Source organism: Grampus griseus, assembly GCF_964374135.1.
Source record: "Grampus griseus genome assembly, chromosome: 1".
Taxonomy (NCBI): domain Eukaryota; kingdom Metazoa; phylum Chordata; class Mammalia; order Artiodactyla; family Delphinidae; genus Grampus; species Grampus griseus.
Genome location: NC_139017.1, coordinates 100,917,669 through 100,935,504, shown reverse-complemented (window position 1 = coordinate 100,935,504; position 17,836 = coordinate 100,917,669). Strand labels below are relative to the sequence as shown.

At 46.9% G+C, this 17,836-nt stretch overlaps 1 protein-coding gene across 1 annotated transcript in view; it reads right to left on the bottom strand.

Annotated features, from left to right (window-relative positions):
- Window positions 1-1,870: 1,870 nt before the first annotated feature.
- ABCA4 (ATP binding cassette subfamily A member 4) overlaps window positions 1,871-17,836 on the bottom strand; it is a gene marked incomplete at both ends in the record, with an annotated part of 143,058 nt that continues 127,092 nt past the window's right edge. Inside the window, 11 exons of the mRNA XM_082663876.1 lie at window positions 1,871-2,149; window positions 3,651-3,900; window positions 5,651-5,743; window positions 5,830-5,933; window positions 6,693-6,827; window positions 10,524-10,665; window positions 12,670-12,776; window positions 13,830-13,892; window positions 14,318-14,438; window positions 16,828-16,957; window positions 17,325-17,448. Coding sequence (XP_082520002.1) covers window positions 1,871-2,149; window positions 3,651-3,900; window positions 5,651-5,743; window positions 5,830-5,933; window positions 6,693-6,827; window positions 10,524-10,665; window positions 12,670-12,776; window positions 13,830-13,892; window positions 14,318-14,438; window positions 16,828-16,957; window positions 17,325-17,448 — 1,548 coding nt within the window. The remainder of the gene's footprint in view (window positions 2,150-3,650; window positions 3,901-5,650; window positions 5,744-5,829; window positions 5,934-6,692; window positions 6,828-10,523; window positions 10,666-12,669; window positions 12,777-13,829; window positions 13,893-14,317; window positions 14,439-16,827; window positions 16,958-17,324; window positions 17,449-17,836) is intronic.

Here is a 17,836-nt window from a genome sequence, read left to right as displayed (position 1 = left end):
GACCATATGGCAAAGGCTCCTGCACTTCCAGCTGCCCAGAGTTCCTTTCCAGCTGCAGCGGAAACACAAGCAGTGTAGAAGGAGATCAGATGGACTCTTCTCATCTCAGTTTTCTGGAGAGGTGGTGAGATGGCTTTTAGATTTCAAGTCAAATAGCTGTCAGTCAATCTCTGAAGGAAGCTCAGCTGAGGGCACTGAAGTCTATCAGATCACCCAAGCTTACAGTTTATGCTTGTTTCCTTGTCTGTAAAGGTTGGAGCCGATGATCCTGCAGGTCCTTCTGATTCTACAATCCAGACGTTTTAAAGACTCATGCCCACACCCCTACCCCACCCCCGCCCCACGCGCTACATGCTGACATGCACGTCAGCTACGCCCTCCGTACGACTTCCTATGGTGCCTTTTGGTGTGTTTTTTAGCCCAAGAAAGTTATCATGTTCTTACTGTCTCAAAAGCCCAGAAGTCACCATTTAGGTCATCCTTGAGGTGCAGAATTCCCTTTGTCCACTTCCTACAGAGGAAAATTGTTTTAAAGTGGGATACTGTAAACAGAAACATTATTACTGTTTGTTTCATGACATTTATGTACAATGCTATGCAGGAGGATTTCTGTGAACCTTTATAAGGGTGGTATGTCATAGAGTAAGAGTTAGGTTTTGAATCACAAATTTATTATAGAAAGATACCAATTTAATAAAAGTGTTGCAGTAGGTTTCTAATATTTGTATGCTAAAATGTGACAGAAAAAACAGAAAAATGGTCAAATCTAATAAGGGGGGAAGTTTGGAATTAAATGCTGCAGATCATAGCCTGTGAGTGCCCCTTGTCAGGCCCAGAGATGACCTAGTATTAGCCCTTTAAGAGGGCATATGCCAGGTTGGGGTGCAGAGACCATTTGTAGCTCTAGGAAACACTTTTGCTACCTAATTATATATTGAGTTATAAAAAGGATTTGTAACTGCAAGCGGCTTTCAAAGAATAATTTTCTACTGGTGTAAACAGCAACTACGAGATCTATAAATTAGAAAGAGTGGCTGGAAAATCTCAGCAAAACTCACTTTCCCTGGTGCCTTTACTTAGGCATTTCTGGGCAAAGTCAGCTTTGCTAAGTAGCCATTAGGTCTCCACTGGTCAAGAGAAAGGGGAAAAATTCATCCCAAGCCGTGCCTTGGAAAGGAGTGTTTCAGTCATTACCTACACTTGGTTTTTCTTGCAATCAAGAAACTGGTGGGAGGAATGAGAACTTCATGGGAAATAAGGCTTTGCATTCTTTGTTTATTGGAAAAATGCTTTGCTTTTATTTGATTTACTCTCCAGGTAAGTCAGGAGAGGATGGCTGAGTTAATTGGGCCCTTTAACATCCCAGGCTTAGGCCAAGGCACCTGGATCCTGGCACCTCCTCCAGAACTTTCTCCAGATCTCTCTTGTTCTCTTTCTGGGGAACTAGGATTAATGTGCTCCTTACATGGGGCGCTGTGTCAGGGCAGGAACCTGGAGGCACCTACCCCGAGTTATCACAGGCCAGGATGCATACCTTCTGTTGTTTCTTCCTTCATCGTCTTGATATTTTGATAAAGAACAAAGAGCCCTCTTCACAAAACAGACAATAAGTCTTGCCCTAACCAAACGAGTCCACCACTGAAATGAGTGCCAGTTAATTTCCTTCCTTTGAGACTCAAACATACGATCAGACATATATCTCAAGTATCCCAACAACTGAAATGTTTTAATATTCTCTCCTATCTTCCCTGCTTATTTCCAAAATCCAAGTGCTTTTTTGCTGTAAGCAAAACTATGCGGGAAAGTTCTTTTCAAAAATGCTCTCCCATACCACCCAAAGGTTTCCTGATTATAAAAGGAAACTACACAACTACTGATTGAAAAGTCCTGCAGCACAGGACAGGTGAGGAGAGGCAGGGCGGCGGTGGGGGTCTGGTATGGGCGGGGCTCTCTGCAGGAGGCATATCTGGGCCTTGGGGCCCCTCAGGCCCAGTGGACCAGTTGGGTCCCTGAGCCAAGAATCTGCCTCAAGCAGGGGACGGGGAAGGGGTAGCAGGGGTACCTTGGCCTGTCGACTGGCTCCAGCAGCTCGAGGGTGCAAAGGGAAGTCATGAGTTTCAGTCTGCTGCTTAGCAAAGTTCACAAACACCTGGAGGCAGGGGAAGAGCAAGAGTAGGTAGATGTTTCCAGAAAATGGCATCTTCCACCCAGCCACCCACTTTGCTTTCTGTTTTCCCCAGTTAACTACAGCCCTGCTGGAGCAGCTTGTGCCCTGCCCAGGGCACAGGGCTTTTTCTTGGAATTGTGAGCTAAGCCAAAGGAGTGCCCACAGGAGGATTAAAAGGTCAACAAGGCAAGACAGAGTCTCAGCTACCAGTGTCCTCCTGAAACTCTAAAGGAGTAACTAAAATATCCCAAGCCAGCAGAACAGGAGCGGATCTCCCCACTTTCCTCCTCTCTTCAGTGTGCCTGTCCCTGCCTCCACCTGCTTATGCTGATAAGAAGCTCCTCAAAGGGTAAACAGAGACTTGCCTATTTCCACTGCTTTACTGAATAGTCTTTAAGGGTGTTTATTTAAAAACCAAAAAAACCCCAATGAAACCCAGAAACAAATGTCCATATGGATGAATGGATAAACAAAACATGGCATATACATGCAACTGAATAGTATTCAACTTTAAAAAGAAAGGATATTCTAACACATGCTACCATGTGGATTTACCTTGAGGACATTATGTCAACTGAAATAAGCTAGGCACAAAAGGACAAATATCATATGATTCCACTTATATGAGGTACGTGGAGTAGTCAACAGAAAGTAGAACAGTGGTTACCAGTGGCTGGGGGAGTGGTTACGGGGAGTTATTGCTTGATGAATATAGAATTTCAGTCTGGGAAGATGAAAAATTTCTAAAGATGGATGGTGGTGATGGTTGCACAACAATGTGAACCTATCAATACTTAATGCCACTGAAGTGTAATGCCACTTAAAAATGGTTAATTATGGGCTTCCCTGGTGGTGCAGTGGTTGAGCGTCCGCTTGCCGATGCAGGGGACACGGGTTCGTGCCCCAGTCTGGGAAGATCCCACATGCCGCGGAGCGGCTGGGCCCGTGAGCCGTGGCCGCTGGGCCTGTGCGTCCGGAGCCTGTGCTCCGCAACGGGAGAGGCCACAACAGTGAGAGGCCCGCATACCTCAAAAAAAAAAAAAAAAAAGGTTAATTATGATATATATATATATATTTATATGTATTTTTTACCACAATAAAAAGCGATCACGTTGAAAAACCTGACACATGGCACACATTTATCAGAACTCACTGAACTGTACACTTCAAGTGGGTGCTTTCTACTGTATTTAAATTAAGCATTAGTAAAGCTGATTTGAAAAGAAAAAAATGGCCACCACCACAAACCAGGAAGGAGAAATAATGTCCTAGAGTTGTTGGGAAGGATGCTGTGAAAAGGTCCGTGAAGTCTGCTGATGGCTGAAATGTTGTTAGAAGACAATTTCTGATATTCCAAGTTTTGCCCTAATGGACAGAGAGACTAGAGTGTTGGCACTTGGGCATGTCCTGCCTCGTTCTCGTGTGGATTCTAGCCCAGCCTTTGCCCGGCCCCGCTCTGCACGTGGCTCCCTCTCGGCCTTGCCTGGTCCAACGTGGTCTGTGTGACTGAGTACTCCTCGATGAGCAGGCTGTCCTTGTGGGAGACGAGCAGCCGGAAGATCCTGGCCAGGGAGGAGGAGGAGACCTGGAACTGCAGCATGTTGTAGTGCCTCTCCCTCTGCACGCTGCCTGGGAAGTTCCCCTGGAAGAACTGCTCCACAGGACCCAGGTCGGGAAGCAAGTCGTCCTTCGGGGATTTGATTTTCATTGTGACGATGTAGCCATCTCCAAACCTGAGGGAAGCACATGGCAGTGTGGTACAGGCCTGTTAGCAGTTGGGTCTAAGGAAATCCTGAAATGAGGACTAGACTCATCAAAAATATTGGGGATTAAAGGCATGTACTATAGACCTAGTGTACATGTTTAAAACTAGGATTAAAAGGGCCATGATGGTTCCTGGAGAAGTGGTTTGATACTAGTTTTTAGAGGTCTAAATGCCTTGTGTGGTGAAGTGGGTCTCCAGACCTGTGTCACAGCTTCCTGTGTCCACCTCTTGGAGACATGGGTGTTCCCTGCTCCTTGCCCTTTAACATACTTGCTGAAGTCAAGGGTGGTCTGAGCCCTGTGCTGAGATCACAGGCTGCCCAGTGCTTACTTGGTGGTGGAAAGACTGCCCGGCCCTTTAAGAGACTGGCCTGGTGAGAGCAAAGTTTGGGAAGGCAGCTCTTCCCTGGGAAAGCTTCCAGAACAAATGGAGCTGCCAGGGCCAGGGCCATCGGTGCTTCCCTCCTCCCCTCACCAGGTCACCCACCTGTGGATAAAGAATGGTCCACCAGAGTGAATGCATGGCGAGCTGGCTTCCCTTCACACTTACAGCAGGGTATACTTACTTCAGGGCTCTCTCCATGATCCAGGATTGTTCCCCTTTACAATAAAATGCCTTTACCTTTCAAGCCCGGAAAATCGACCATCCTCCACATGGGAACATTCCCTCTCACGTGCTCTCCCATGGGGATATTGAGGACTGAGAGGGAAAGGAGTAGGGAGCAATCGTGTCTCCAGCAGGTGGCCACTGTAAGTTGCTGACGTGGGTCTGGTGACCTCACATGCTGAAGTCCCCCTAGATATCTGTGTAGTGTGCAAGCTGTAGCTGCTCAAGGTATCATGGGTCAAGTGCCCAAATGCAGCTCATCTGCTAGACCTTCCTCTCAACCACTTATCTGTATGATGTGTATGAAGCGTGATGTGTATCGTGCAAGACACTCTCCTGGATACATGGAGATGAAGCGTCTTGGTGTAGATGAGGTGCATTAGGTTCTCTTCCTTTCACCAACGGGCATGGTGACTCTTCTGTCCTGGGCTCTCATTTATCTCTGATCAATGAGTGATAACTATAGTCCACCCTTCACAGTTTATAAAGCGTATCAGAAGGCAAAGGAGCATGACATTTTTAAAAAAACCTTATTTTAAGTGACTGTCGGCTTTGGCGCACAAACTGTTATTAATAACACATTATTTACAGCAGTCTACAATTTACAGGGACGGGATAATCCTGCTGAAGATGACTGGCATTGCTGGTTTGTCATACGATACATGGTCATTTCTCAAATTCAAAAGCATATGACATGGCAGAAAGGAACACTGATTGCTCAGGCCGTTTGGTCTCTGAATCATTCCTACCAAGGTTGTGGACTCTTATTAAATGGGTCATGGATTCTGGATCTGCTGGGCTAAGTGGTGGGATAATTAGGCAGTGGTAGTGACCCTCCCTCATCCCAACTGGGCTCTGCATTTGCCCCGATCAGAATCCCCATCTGGAGACTCGGTGAGCCTTCAGCCATAGGCAGTTAGCTCAACAGAGAGGAGTTACATTCAGCACAACAGCTTTCTCCATCTACTGCTGCAGAATGAGGCCCCGACACCGCTGCCCGTGGGATGAGGGGGCAGCAGGACTCCCCCACATGTTAGTAGAGAGCACAGGGCCTGGTTGACTGCCCCTTTCTCCCCAGAAGGTAATAAAGGCAATCCCCACCATATCCTTACTTGTACTTGAGGTGCTGAATGGTGCCCAGACACTGAAAGGTGCCCTTCGCCATGATGGCAAGCCGGGTACACAGCGCCTCGCACTCCTCCATGCTGGGGGCGGGGGAGAGCAGGTGAGGGCTGGGAGGACCGGACTCCATTGCCCGCCCGCTCCACCCCAGTCCCTGGGAATCTCTTGCCTGTGGGAAGTGAGGACCACGGCTCTCCCTTCTCTGATGATGCTCATGATGGTGTTCCACAGCATGCGGCGTGCCTGGGGGTCCATGCCTGTGGTGGGCTCATCCTGTGGGGAGGCAGAGAGGACAGGGGGCTGGTTCCGGCACCCTCCTTGGCTGACTCCCTCTGAGCAGCTCTGCTCTCTGGCAGACAAAACACAAATTCACTCCCCCGTGGGGCAAGACCCGGGGAAGCCAGCACAGGGCATGGAAGGCGGGAGGTGAATCAGGACCGTGAAGAAACATCATGCACACCTCTAGACCCGTCTCAGCCCGTGAATGGGTTAAGGTTGATTAAGGCAATGATAGAGTTATCTTAAAAAAAGGAAAAAATCCTCTGTATATGTTTGCAAGGAGGCAGGAAGATAGCTCAGGTGATTTTCAAGGTCCCTCCAAGGCCTGTGATCCATGCCTTCATAAACCCCAGACTACATGGGTATGGGGGCCTCAGGCCTGGTCCAGCTTTGGTGAGATCCACATGGGCTGTTGCTCCAGGCCAGTGCGCCTGTCCAGTTAGGACCCCAGACAGGCCTTGTCAGGCAGTAAAAATTTTGACCAGTCCCTGACATTCTGCAGAGGGGGTGAACTTCCCTGCTAGAGCCTGCAGCCCCCAAGAGGCTTCCCAGGAACTCACAGTAAGAATGTGTTATGACTCTATCTCCCCCCAAGAGCTGTGAACCAAACACTGGGCTGATATACTCAAAACGAGCAGAACAGGCAAAAACCCAGACAAACACAGCCCGCTGCGTTTTCTAAATCTGCTGACCCGACAACAGGATGCAGCACTCAGCTCCTGCAAGCCCTTTGGTGGTCCCGGTGGTGCTCACCAGTAGCACCAGCAGTGGGCAGCCTATGAGTGCAATGGCTGTGGAGAGTTTCCGCTTATTGCCTGCACTGTAGGTGCCGGCCAGGCGGTCTGCGTAGAGAGACAGGCCCAGGCTCTTAATATTCCAGTCTGTCACCTAGGGAAGAGAAAGAAATCCCATTTGGGATAAACAAACAAGCAAACACCCCAAACCTCCACCAACTCGAAGTCTTGGGCTCCCAGATCACACACCTTCAGGATGACAGACCCAGCTAGGCTGAAAAAGGACCACCTGCTGGCTCAGGGGGTGGCTTGTGGCCTTCAAGGGCCAGATGTCTCCTTTCCACTGTGGGCCTTAGATCTCCATGTGGTTTGGTCTGCTCCACACCCGTTGGGTGTAGCCCCCTGAGAAATGGCCTTCAGCTTTAAAAGAGTCGGACAATGCTTCTCACCCAGTGTCCTGGACTATGGCTAGGAGTAGAAGAGGAAGAGTCCTAGGGTCTGTTTAAGAAGATGGTGGGTCCCAGACCTGTTGATACCACCCCTCATCACGGTCACACTTGAAGTCTTGTGTGTGCATCTATTATATACTTATTGAGCACCTTCTATGAACCAGGCATAGAAGGTGCTAAAGAATAATGGTGAACATGGCCATTGCTGCTGTACTCACAGATGGCAGGGGGTGGTGACAGACAACCAAAATACACAGAATAATGACAGATTGTAACAGCGCTTTGAGGGAACTCAACAGTAAACTACGACAGAGAATACTGTGTGTGTGCGTGTGTGCACGTGCATGTGCACGGAAGGAGAGCTAGGGAGGTCTCTCGGAGACAGGCCCACCATGCCTCTGCCTTCTGCGCCTCTACCTGGAATGTTCTCCCCCAGATATCCACATGGTTCACTCAGGTCTTCACCCAGAAGTCACTTCCTCTGTGAAGCTGTCCCTGGGCCACCCTACCTAAAAGTGCATACCCCACAATTCTTCCCTGCTTTATTTTTCCCCTAAGGACTTTTTACTCTCAAATGTATTGTATATTTTACTTGTTTATCTTTTTAGTGTCTGTCCCTCCCACTAGAATATAAGCTCCATTTTTTACTTTTAATTTGGAATAGTCCCCAACTGACAGAATCGTGTAAGAATAAGAATAGTGCAAAGAACACTCATAGACTCTTAGTCTATTTTTCTCTCTCCTTCTCTTACACACACACACAATGTTTTCAGACTCATCTGAGGGTCAGTTATACTTGGCCCTTCATTCCTAAATACTTCAGTGTCTATTTCCTAAGTATAGGGACATCCTCTTACATAACCACAGTACAGTTACGATTGTCAGTAAATTTAATATTGTCATGATACTTTTTTTTTTTTTTTTTTTTGTGGTACGCGGGCCTCTCACTGCGCAGGCTCAGTGGCCATGGCTCACGGGCCCAGCCGCTCCACGGCATGTGGGATCTTCCCGGACCAGGGAACGTACCCGCGTCCCCTGCATTGGCAGGCGGACTCTCAACCACTGCGCCACCAGGGAAGCCCTGTCATGATACTTTTATCTAGATTATTACCCTTCACAGTCTGATTTTTCCAATTCACTCAGTAATGTCCTTTCCAGCACTATTTTCTCTCCAGAACAGGCTTCAGTGTAGTGTACATTATTCAGTCACTGTGTCTACTTAGCCTCCTGTGATCAGGAACATCTCCATAGGCTTTCTCTGCCATTCCTTGTCTTTTATGACTTTGATAATTTTTAAGAATACAACCCATATATACATATATATATATATTTAAATAGAATGTTTCTCTAGATCTTGTCAAATGTTTTCTCATGGTAAGGTTCAGGTTATGCATCCCAATCAGAATATTCTGTAGGTGAAGTTGTGTCCTTCTCAGGGTATCACATCTAGGGGTATGGGATGTCCATCTGAGCCTCAGTGGTGATGGTGGTTTTGAGTACCCAGTTAAAGTGTTGTCTAATTTCTCCACTGTAAGATTATCAGGCTTCCCCCTCACAACCAATAAGCAATCTGTGGGAGACACTTTTAAGCCACAAAAATATCTTGCTTTTCATAAAAAATTTCCCCTAGACTCAGCAACCACAAATCTTGTCACACCCAGTCTTTACTCTGATCCTTGCAGAATGAGTTTTGAGCTCTGCAACTTCCTGCACGCTAACTAGGTGGCTCTCAGCATCTGACTGTAGGCAAGAACCATCCCTTCTCTCCTGATTATTTACTTATCTACTTAACAATATGGAGTTATAAATCCCTACTTTTCCTCCAATGTTTTATAATTGTCATGGTATTTAATTATGTTGATGCTTAAATAGTCCCACATTTGGCCATTGGGAGCCCCTTCAAGATGGCTCCTGTGCACTTATGACATGCCTCTATCATTTTTTTTTTAAAGCACTCTTTACTTTCTGACTTAATAAGATGTTCCAGGCTCATTTTACCTATGGTGTCTCAGCCCTGGAATTTGTCAGTTGTCTGAAGAGTCATAATTCCTTTTAGTGGGGAATGGTATTAGAGATCAAAATCTGGACACTTAGATATACTCATTTTTACTGGGGTATTTTTGCTTCTTGGCCTTTTCAGAGGACAGATATATGCACACACAAACATACACACACATGCACATACCTATGTACACATATGTACAATATACATGAGCTCATACGGCATGCATGCACAAACATAAGCACACAACTATTTCATGAGTTCACAGTAATAGCTCCAATTCCAATCCATCCTTACAGGATTCTTTCTTACTTTCCCCCTTTTCATATTTGTATGTCTCTTCTTCCACACTGAGAACTCTGGCTCCAAACAACATAAACACATTTATTCATTTACTTAGTCCTACAAACCATGTAAAATTGTTTCAGAATTGCTTTGCCCATGCCACTAAAGAAACAAATCAACTAAAAAGAGCTCATAATTTGCTTGTAGCTCTTTCTTTCTGCTCTAACTGCCCAAGACTGAGGATATACTGTCAAATATTGTATCATCAGTTATTTGTATTAGTTCTTTTCCTCCCCTCCTGTATGATTATTACATTCATTTGAAATAAAATTGGATTAATTTATTTTAGCTTGCTTTCAGTGTTAGGATTTTCTTTTTGTTTTCATTTTTACCTCTTTTTCATTCTTACTGATTTAGTTTTATTTTTTTGAATATGTAGAACATTAACATGCTTCTAAAAGTTTAAACTATACCAAAAAAATACCCTGAGAGAAGTGTTATTCTCTCCCATTTCTCTCTTGCTGACCACTACATTTATTGTTTTCCAGTTTATCCTTCCTATATTTCTATTTGTAAAGGTAAGCAGACATATTTACGCTTTCTTATTTTTCCTACTTTCTTACACTAAAAATTAGCATTCTACATGTGCTCTTTTGCACTTTGCTTTTTTCACTTAACTATATCTCCTAGAAAGAACTCCATATCAGTTCAGAGATTTTCTTTGCTTTCTTCCTTTTTACAGCTGCATAAGACCTTATTGTATGTATTTATCACAAATTATTCAGCCAATTTCCTATGTCTGAACATTTAGCTAATTTCCCATATTTTATGAGTAAAATGCAGTGAATAACCTTGTGCATATGCATTTTGTACCGGATCAAAGGGTAAATGTGTATATCGTTTTGTTAGGTATTAGGGCAGGACTTTTTTTTTATCTATTTTGTTCACTGCTATACCCTTGTTTTCCAGAACAGTACTTGACACGTAGCAGACACTCAGTCGAGCATTTGTTGAATGAATAAATGGATAGCGTGCTCCAGCTTTCCCATCTCTAAATAAATGCATTCTCATAAAACAGGTTCTCGAGTAGCCATAACAAACCATGTTTATTTACCCTCTTGATGTTCTCTGCTGGTACACCTCGAAGCCGGGCATAAAGGTAAAGATGTTCTCGCCCTGTAAGCTGGTCATCGATTGCATCAAACTGAGGACAGTAGCCCATACTTTGATGGACGTCAGAAATATTGGTTAAAATACTGCAAGAAGAAAAAGCAGTTAGCAGGTTTCCTTCGCAAAGTGGGTGACCAGAGATCTAGGGCTGGAGGAGTTTCTGCCAATAAGATAAGAAAGCTGCCTCTTCTCTTCTCCTATTTTGCTTTAGAAATGTGCATGACATTTAGCAATCAGAGCAGGGGCAGTTTGGTTAGAAACTGATAAACTCCAGGAGTTCTGAGCTTTGAATCCAGTCAGATTCTCCCGTTTCCCTGTCTAGGATAAACTGAATACCTGCTACCCAGAGACAGCTATGCTTTTGGATTGGTTCACCTCTTAAAAACAAAGGGAAGATCAAATTTAAGAAAATGACTAGTGGTTTTTGATCTCTTTCAAACATTTGGAAAGTCGCTAGAGAAGACGTGTGCTTTCCGATGGAAGTAAATTTCTCCATTTGTGTTTAGTGGCAGAGATACAGTCAGTGAAAGAGGAACCAATCAGATCACCACCTAGAGCAAGAGGCTGGCAGAAGAGAAGAAGAAATGAAACGAACTGAGTCTATCAACTCCCTTTGACCAATATATTCTCTCCCGCTAGAAAATATATTGCCTTGATGAAAAAATAAACTGTCCATAGACTGATCTAATTTCTTTCCCCCTTCTCTTATAGCTTAGGGTCTGTGAATAAAGGATGGATGCAACAGTATGCAACAGGATGGGACAGAGAGAGGCCATGTAGTTCCCCACTATGACAAAAACTACTTAGGTATGGCTGGGCCAATTAAAACCACCCAGAGAAGCAAGGAGTGTACGTCACCAAATTCCTAGGAACTACTCCACTGAAGAACCTGAATCCTGTGTCTTAAACCTATACGTTCTTTCTAGCTTCTTCTGTCTCGGTTTTACCTTCTGGGCATCTGTGTCTCACTCGGACTATAACTCGATGTCTCATGTTAAAACCTATTGTGCCCCCACCTCCACTCCCTGCCCTTTCCCCTTTGTTACCATCATGAAGTCATTTGCTTGGCTAAGCTAGATCTGAAGATGAGATAGACCCAGCCATGGCTCCACCTCTGCCATTCCCTTTGCTCTAGACCCAACAGGGATGGCTGGGGAATCAAATTCATCCTATTTGAGCCAGTGAAGAATGCTTAGGACTCTCCCTACCCAGGGAGCATTGGGCCATATTGAGGATGGCTTTCCCTAGTCAAGCAGAAGTTGGTTAGATATCAGCAGTGCCTAACTCCACCCATCAACCAGGGCAGAGAGTTTCTCTGGGCACATCTAATGTGTGTGAGCTCTGCTGTTCAAAGGGTAGCCTGGAAAGAGGCAGACAAATGCAGGCTCATGTTCTCTGTACTGTCCTGTGGATGACCAGTCTGTTTCCATCCTCTTTATTTCAGAGAGCAGCAGGCACCCTCCCAGAATCCAAGGGCACATGCCAGTTTTCCCTTTATAGAGGAACCCTGGCCTGCAAAGTCAAGTGTTGACACAGAAATAGCCAATGCAGAATAAGGCCTCTGAGGGCCCCAAACCATCCCCCATCTAGAAACCCAACCCAGAGAAAGGATGTGTCATCACAGAGGTTCTTAACCTGGGGTCCAGGAGTTCCTGTAGGGTCATAAACGTGCTTCAGGGCTCAGTAAATTCCCCAAAATGCAAAGAACGTAGGAAGAGAGGTAATGGGAAACACTGGTGTATTTTTATAGGAAGAAGGTGCGTGTGTTCATCAGATGATCAAAGGGTGAGATGTTTATGAACCACAAAAGACTAAGAACCACTGATTTGGTACTTCTCAGAGCTTTCCTAGAATTCACGCTAACAGAGGAATCTCTTAACAATCACAATTCAATTAAATTTTCCAGAGAGTCTATGTCCTAGACTTTTTGGACCATGTCCTCTGGGAGGTCCACCCTTCTGCATATATCTTTCAGACTCTCAGAGTCACCCTCAGATACAGGGTCAATGCTTACCCTTCCTATGGTGGGACAAGGACATGGCTTAGGACCTGGGAGAGACACCCTGAGACAGGATGAGCAGGACACTCACCTCTTGCCTGCGACGGTGGCATCACCTGACGTCACTGTGCTGTCCCCAGTGAGCATCTTGAATGTGGTTGTTTTGCCAGCTCCATTCACTCCCAGGAGGCCAAAGCACTGAGGGAGAACACACAGAACTGGCCTCGCCCTAGAGCCCAGGAAGGTCTGGAGTGTCAGGTCCTGGGGCAAGTGTGTAGGGTGGGGGGAGGCATTTTAGGCCTGTGCTGCCTTTGTGGAGGTCACTAGCCATGTACGGTATAAGGCAGCAGAATGTGTCACTTTGGCATAAGGATGCTTTTGAGCCAAAGGCAAATGAGAAGAAGCAAATATAAGAAAAGCTCTCTGCCCTCCCCCCTATTTGCTTCAAAGCAGGACATAAATTTACAAGGTGTTTCCCTTGCCTCTCTACCAAGATGGACAAAAATTAATCACTGGAGACAACTTTAGACTCTTACCAGCTTGGAGATGAAACCAGAGGAATCTATATAACAAACTTTACTAACTAGCCTTTAATCTACTATTAGTTACCCATATACTTGCCTTCCTACAATTTGCCACCCTAGAAACTATAAGTTCCTTTCCTTTGTCTTGCAACTTCCCTAAAAATGTATTGTTCCTTTGCTAAGATGCTATATAAGCCCAAGTTCTAACCACCCCTTTGGGGTAGTCCTCTCCCCTGTGTATGTACGGTACACATGGTAACAAACTTCTCTTTGTTTTTCTCCTGTTAACCGGTCTTTGGTCAGGCCAGCTGACAGAGCTCCAGCCCCAGAACCTAAGAGGGTAGCAGGAAGGAGAATTTTTCCTCCTTGACAGTGGTTACTGAGCACTTGAAATGATCTACGTGTGCTATAAGCTATAAGGTAAACACACACTAGATTTTGAAGACTTAGAACAATAACAAAAAAGAATGTAAAATATCTCATAATGTTTTATATGAATTACATGTTGAAGTGATACTATTTCAGATATATTGTATAAAATTAATGATTAAGATTAATTTCACCTGCTTTTACTTTTTTCCTGTGGCTACTAGAAAATCAGAATGACCTGACCTATGGTGGCACACGTTTTACATCTGCTGGCCAGCTCTGCTTGAGAGGAGACCAGAGACATGCATAGGAGCTGATTTTCTGAGGCCCTTTCACATGTGGCCTGCAGAGTACCCACCTCTCCGGGGCGGACTCCCACACACAGCCTGTCCACCGCTGGGCTGGAGCTGCCTGAATAAATCTGTAAGGTCCAGAGAAAGTGAACTGAGGACTGAGAGAGGGTTAAGTAGGGAGGGTAAGAGGGCAAAGGATGGTTTAGGCGAAGGTTACATTTTGACACGAATGTGCAGAGAGGTGCTGTGAGCACTGAGTCTCGAAGCTGACCCCCTGTGTGGAAATGGAACGGAGAAAGATTAGCGGGGCTCAGTTGCAGTGGCTGTCACTGAGGCCCTGTGTCCGTGCCCAAGATGAATACTAGGGCAAGTGCATTGAGTGTTCTTGGAAGACAAGTTATAACACAGAGGTTTTATAACCTCACATAAAATTAGGGAAAGGAATTGCCTGGATAAGCGTATTGCTTATTCTACAGAAGGCAAACTACAACGTGCCGCCACCTCTGGTCCAACCGGCACCTCCAAACTAACGCGCCGGCAACTATTCCCTTACCTTGGTTAGTTCATTTAGCCTCAAGATATCAGTTTTATTTCCTCCACTAATAATTCTTTGTCTTTCTTCAGCCACATCATCATCTTCATCTATGATAGGCTCCTTAGCAGGCTCGGCAGTCCTAGATGAAGAAAAGAGGACAGTGAGCTGGTGTACAGCATCCTTGACACTGTTCTTTTCCTCTGACATTCTTCCCACTCCCTGGCTTCTGCCTCAGCCTGGCCTTCCATCCCCGCAGGCTTGAACTCTCAAAAGGACTCCCCACAGGAGAGGCGTTAGGCATTAGGCAGAGAGGGCAAGTGCTCGAGTCCAGAGTCTGCCCTGGGCGCCAGCCCTGGCCTTCCCATGTGTGACTCTGGGCATGTCACAGAACCTCTCCAAACCTCACCTCCCTCAACCATAAGACAGGGAGGGGCTGGTAAGAGCATGTGCCTCATGGGACTGTGGTGGAGACGCACTTGGCACAGTGTCTGGCACAGAGTCAAGACTCCTAACCTGAGAGCTGTTTTCATGAAAAAACCCTTCATCTATGGCAAGCACTCAGCAAATGATAGTTACTAGTGCCCATGCCTCCCACTTCTTTTAGTCCATCAGGTTATCTCGTGCCCCCAACCATAGTTCTCCATCAGGTGTACGTTAAAGCCCTAACTCCTCAGCTGAAATCCCAGAGCCCTGCAGTCAGGCTCCACCTACCCTTCCCACCCGCTCTCCCATTTATCTCTTGGACTAACTCCTCCGCCAACCGTTCGATCTACCCATGGTCCCCAGCCCATGCTAGCCTTTCCCAGCTCGAGCCCCCGCAGGCACCGCCAGGGGCTCAGTGTTCTCGTTCTCCTGCCCTGTGGAGCAGAATCCTCCTCGTCCTTAAAAGCACAGCGTCTTCTCTGAAACCCTCCCTGAACACCCTGACCTCCACGCTTTCCTTCCTTCCTCCCTGGCCATATCCAGTTCATTACTAAGTACTGTCTAACAGACTTCCTACTATTTACCCAATCAACTTCTTTTATTCCATCTCCTAATGACCCCATTCCTTTTCAGGTTACCACTGTCTCACGCCTGGGTGCCAAAGCGGTCTCCTGTCTGGTCTCTCCCCTTCTAACCCCGGCAGATCATGTCATTCCCCTGAGCAAAACACCCCGACAGCTTTCTGCTGCCCTCAGCCTCACCAAGGTGGGGGGCATTTCACCCCCTGGCTCTGCTCTCCTCTCCAGGCCCATCTCTCATCCCCCTCCCCCTCTCCTTTCACGGACATCCTGAACTCCCCACAGGCAGGCGTGTCCTCTACCAAGAGCACCTCTTCTTCCTCCCTCTCCTTCCTCTCTTTTCCTGGTTGCTTCTCAGTATGGCCATGGCTGTCTTCTTGAAGCCAGAGACTGTGGAATACTTCTCTGGTCTTCTTTCCGGCCTAATGTGGCAGGACACGCTCAATGGTGCTGACACCAGAGTCTGAAGCTAAGGAGTCTGTTTCAGTAAATAACTCCTCCCCCTCTCCTGCCCCAGGCCCCCTAAGATGTGGCCAAAGCTGCAGGGGTCCTGTAAGGGCTGAGGCTTCCGGGGACAGCGACTCCTCACACTGTCTTTCCCACACTAGAACCACGTACCGGCCATGTTGTTTTATTCTAAGTGTGTTGACACCCATTATCTCATTCAGTCTCTTTCCAACAATTCAATTCCCTGTGGATCAAAACCTCAAGACAAGTCCTCCGAATCTTTATTTACACGTGAGCACATTCAGCATGAGAGGATGAGAGAACAAGAGACAAACACTGTCGGGGAAAGCTTCTTCTGAGTGCCCCACGATTTGCAATCTGGGCCTCTGGGCTGAGCCCAGTAAACGTCAGCCTGGGTGGCAGAGGGGGCTGCCTTCTGGAAGGTTGAGCACCCACTTCGGAATGATGCAGGGCCTCAGGCAAGAACATGGGAAGAACGGCACAGCTGGGGTGGGTCAGGGCTGGCAGGAACCCCCTTCTTCCCCAGCCAGGGGGGCACAATCACTGCCCCACCCGCTCCACACTGCACCTGGCTGCCTTCACCCCGAATATCACCCCCATATTACTCCCTTCCTTCCCTGCCCTGTCCCCATTCTCAAATCTCTAACTAGCATAGGGGCCCGCTTTGTCTATTTTCTCATGAATGCATAAATCTATTTCCTAGTACTTTGGATACCAATGAATCATTATCATTTGCAATGCTATGATCCAATTTAATATGACTATCTGTTTCTTAAATGAATGGGATTAAATATTAGCGATTGAAATTAATAGCATTGTATTTTAAACACTTTAAAGTTTAAACTTTTAAACTTTAAATATGCACAAATCCTAATGTGCCTATTTTAATGTACCTCTCTTTGTATTATTCAGAACAAACCAGGCTTCGAGAGCATAAAAAACTTTATGGAGTGGGGCTCATGAGGAAAGAGATGACCACTTGGATCTGAAATCAAGTTTCCTGACTGACAGGCACAAGGAGCTGGCCTTGGCACCCTCAGGGCAGCGGCGCGAGCGTACCATAGGCTGAAGAAGAATTGGTACTGGATGAGGAGGGTCAGGAGGAAGTACACCAACCCTTCTACTGCCATGGCAACCAGGTTCTTCCCAATCAGGTCCCACTGGAACAGATTTGAAGAGTGCTCCTCACCTGGGGATGGAGGCCACCAGAAATCGACAGGAATTAAGTCCACTTAACTGTCCCAGCTGTCCCCAAAGACCTAGTTACAACACTAGGCTCAGCTAGACTAGGCCTTATGCAAGGGATTAAGTCAGAGCCAAACCCAGGTCTCATACCGGCTCCTCAAGTGAGAGTAGGGAAGAGTAGGAACTGCCCTTGACCCCTCCTAGTCTCCTTAGCCATGGAAACGGAGGCACTCCGATTCCTTCTAGTGTCCAGGAAATCCCAGACCAACCAGGTGACCCCGGCCCCAGCCCAGGCTGCAGGTCTGTCATAGGAACTCCCACTGCAGCCCTCCCGGCCTTGGAGGATCCAGGGCCATGTGATTGCTACCCACCAAACCGGGCATAGACGTCTGTCACAGCCTGGCTCAGTGCCAGGTCAATGAGGCCCCGGCCCAGGCAGAAGTGGGGGAAGATAACGAGCAGCTTCCTCAGCACGGCACTGAGCCTGAGCAGTGTCTGAAATACAGAAAAGCAGGGCAGTCAGTGATGGCGGCCAAGCTTGGCTGCCCCTCCTGAGCGGGGTGGGGCCTGGATGCCCTCACGGACCAGGACCAGTGGAAGGCCTGCAGCCAGAGGGGATGCAGCAGCCAGACTGGCTACCGGAGGGATCTGTCAAGCAGATAGGAAGTTTTGGAATACTCACAGGAGGTGCCTCTAGCCGGCAGCCTGCTTGAGGAGCTTTCACTGCAGACTCGCTTTGACAGTACACAGGAACGCTCCAGGGCTTTTGTTACCAGGAGATGCAGCTGCTGGGAGTGTGGCCCAAGGCTCTCTCCTTTGGTACAGCTGTGAGCCACACTGGGGGCTGAGGCTCTGTCACTGGCAATATCTTAGCCTAGCTTGT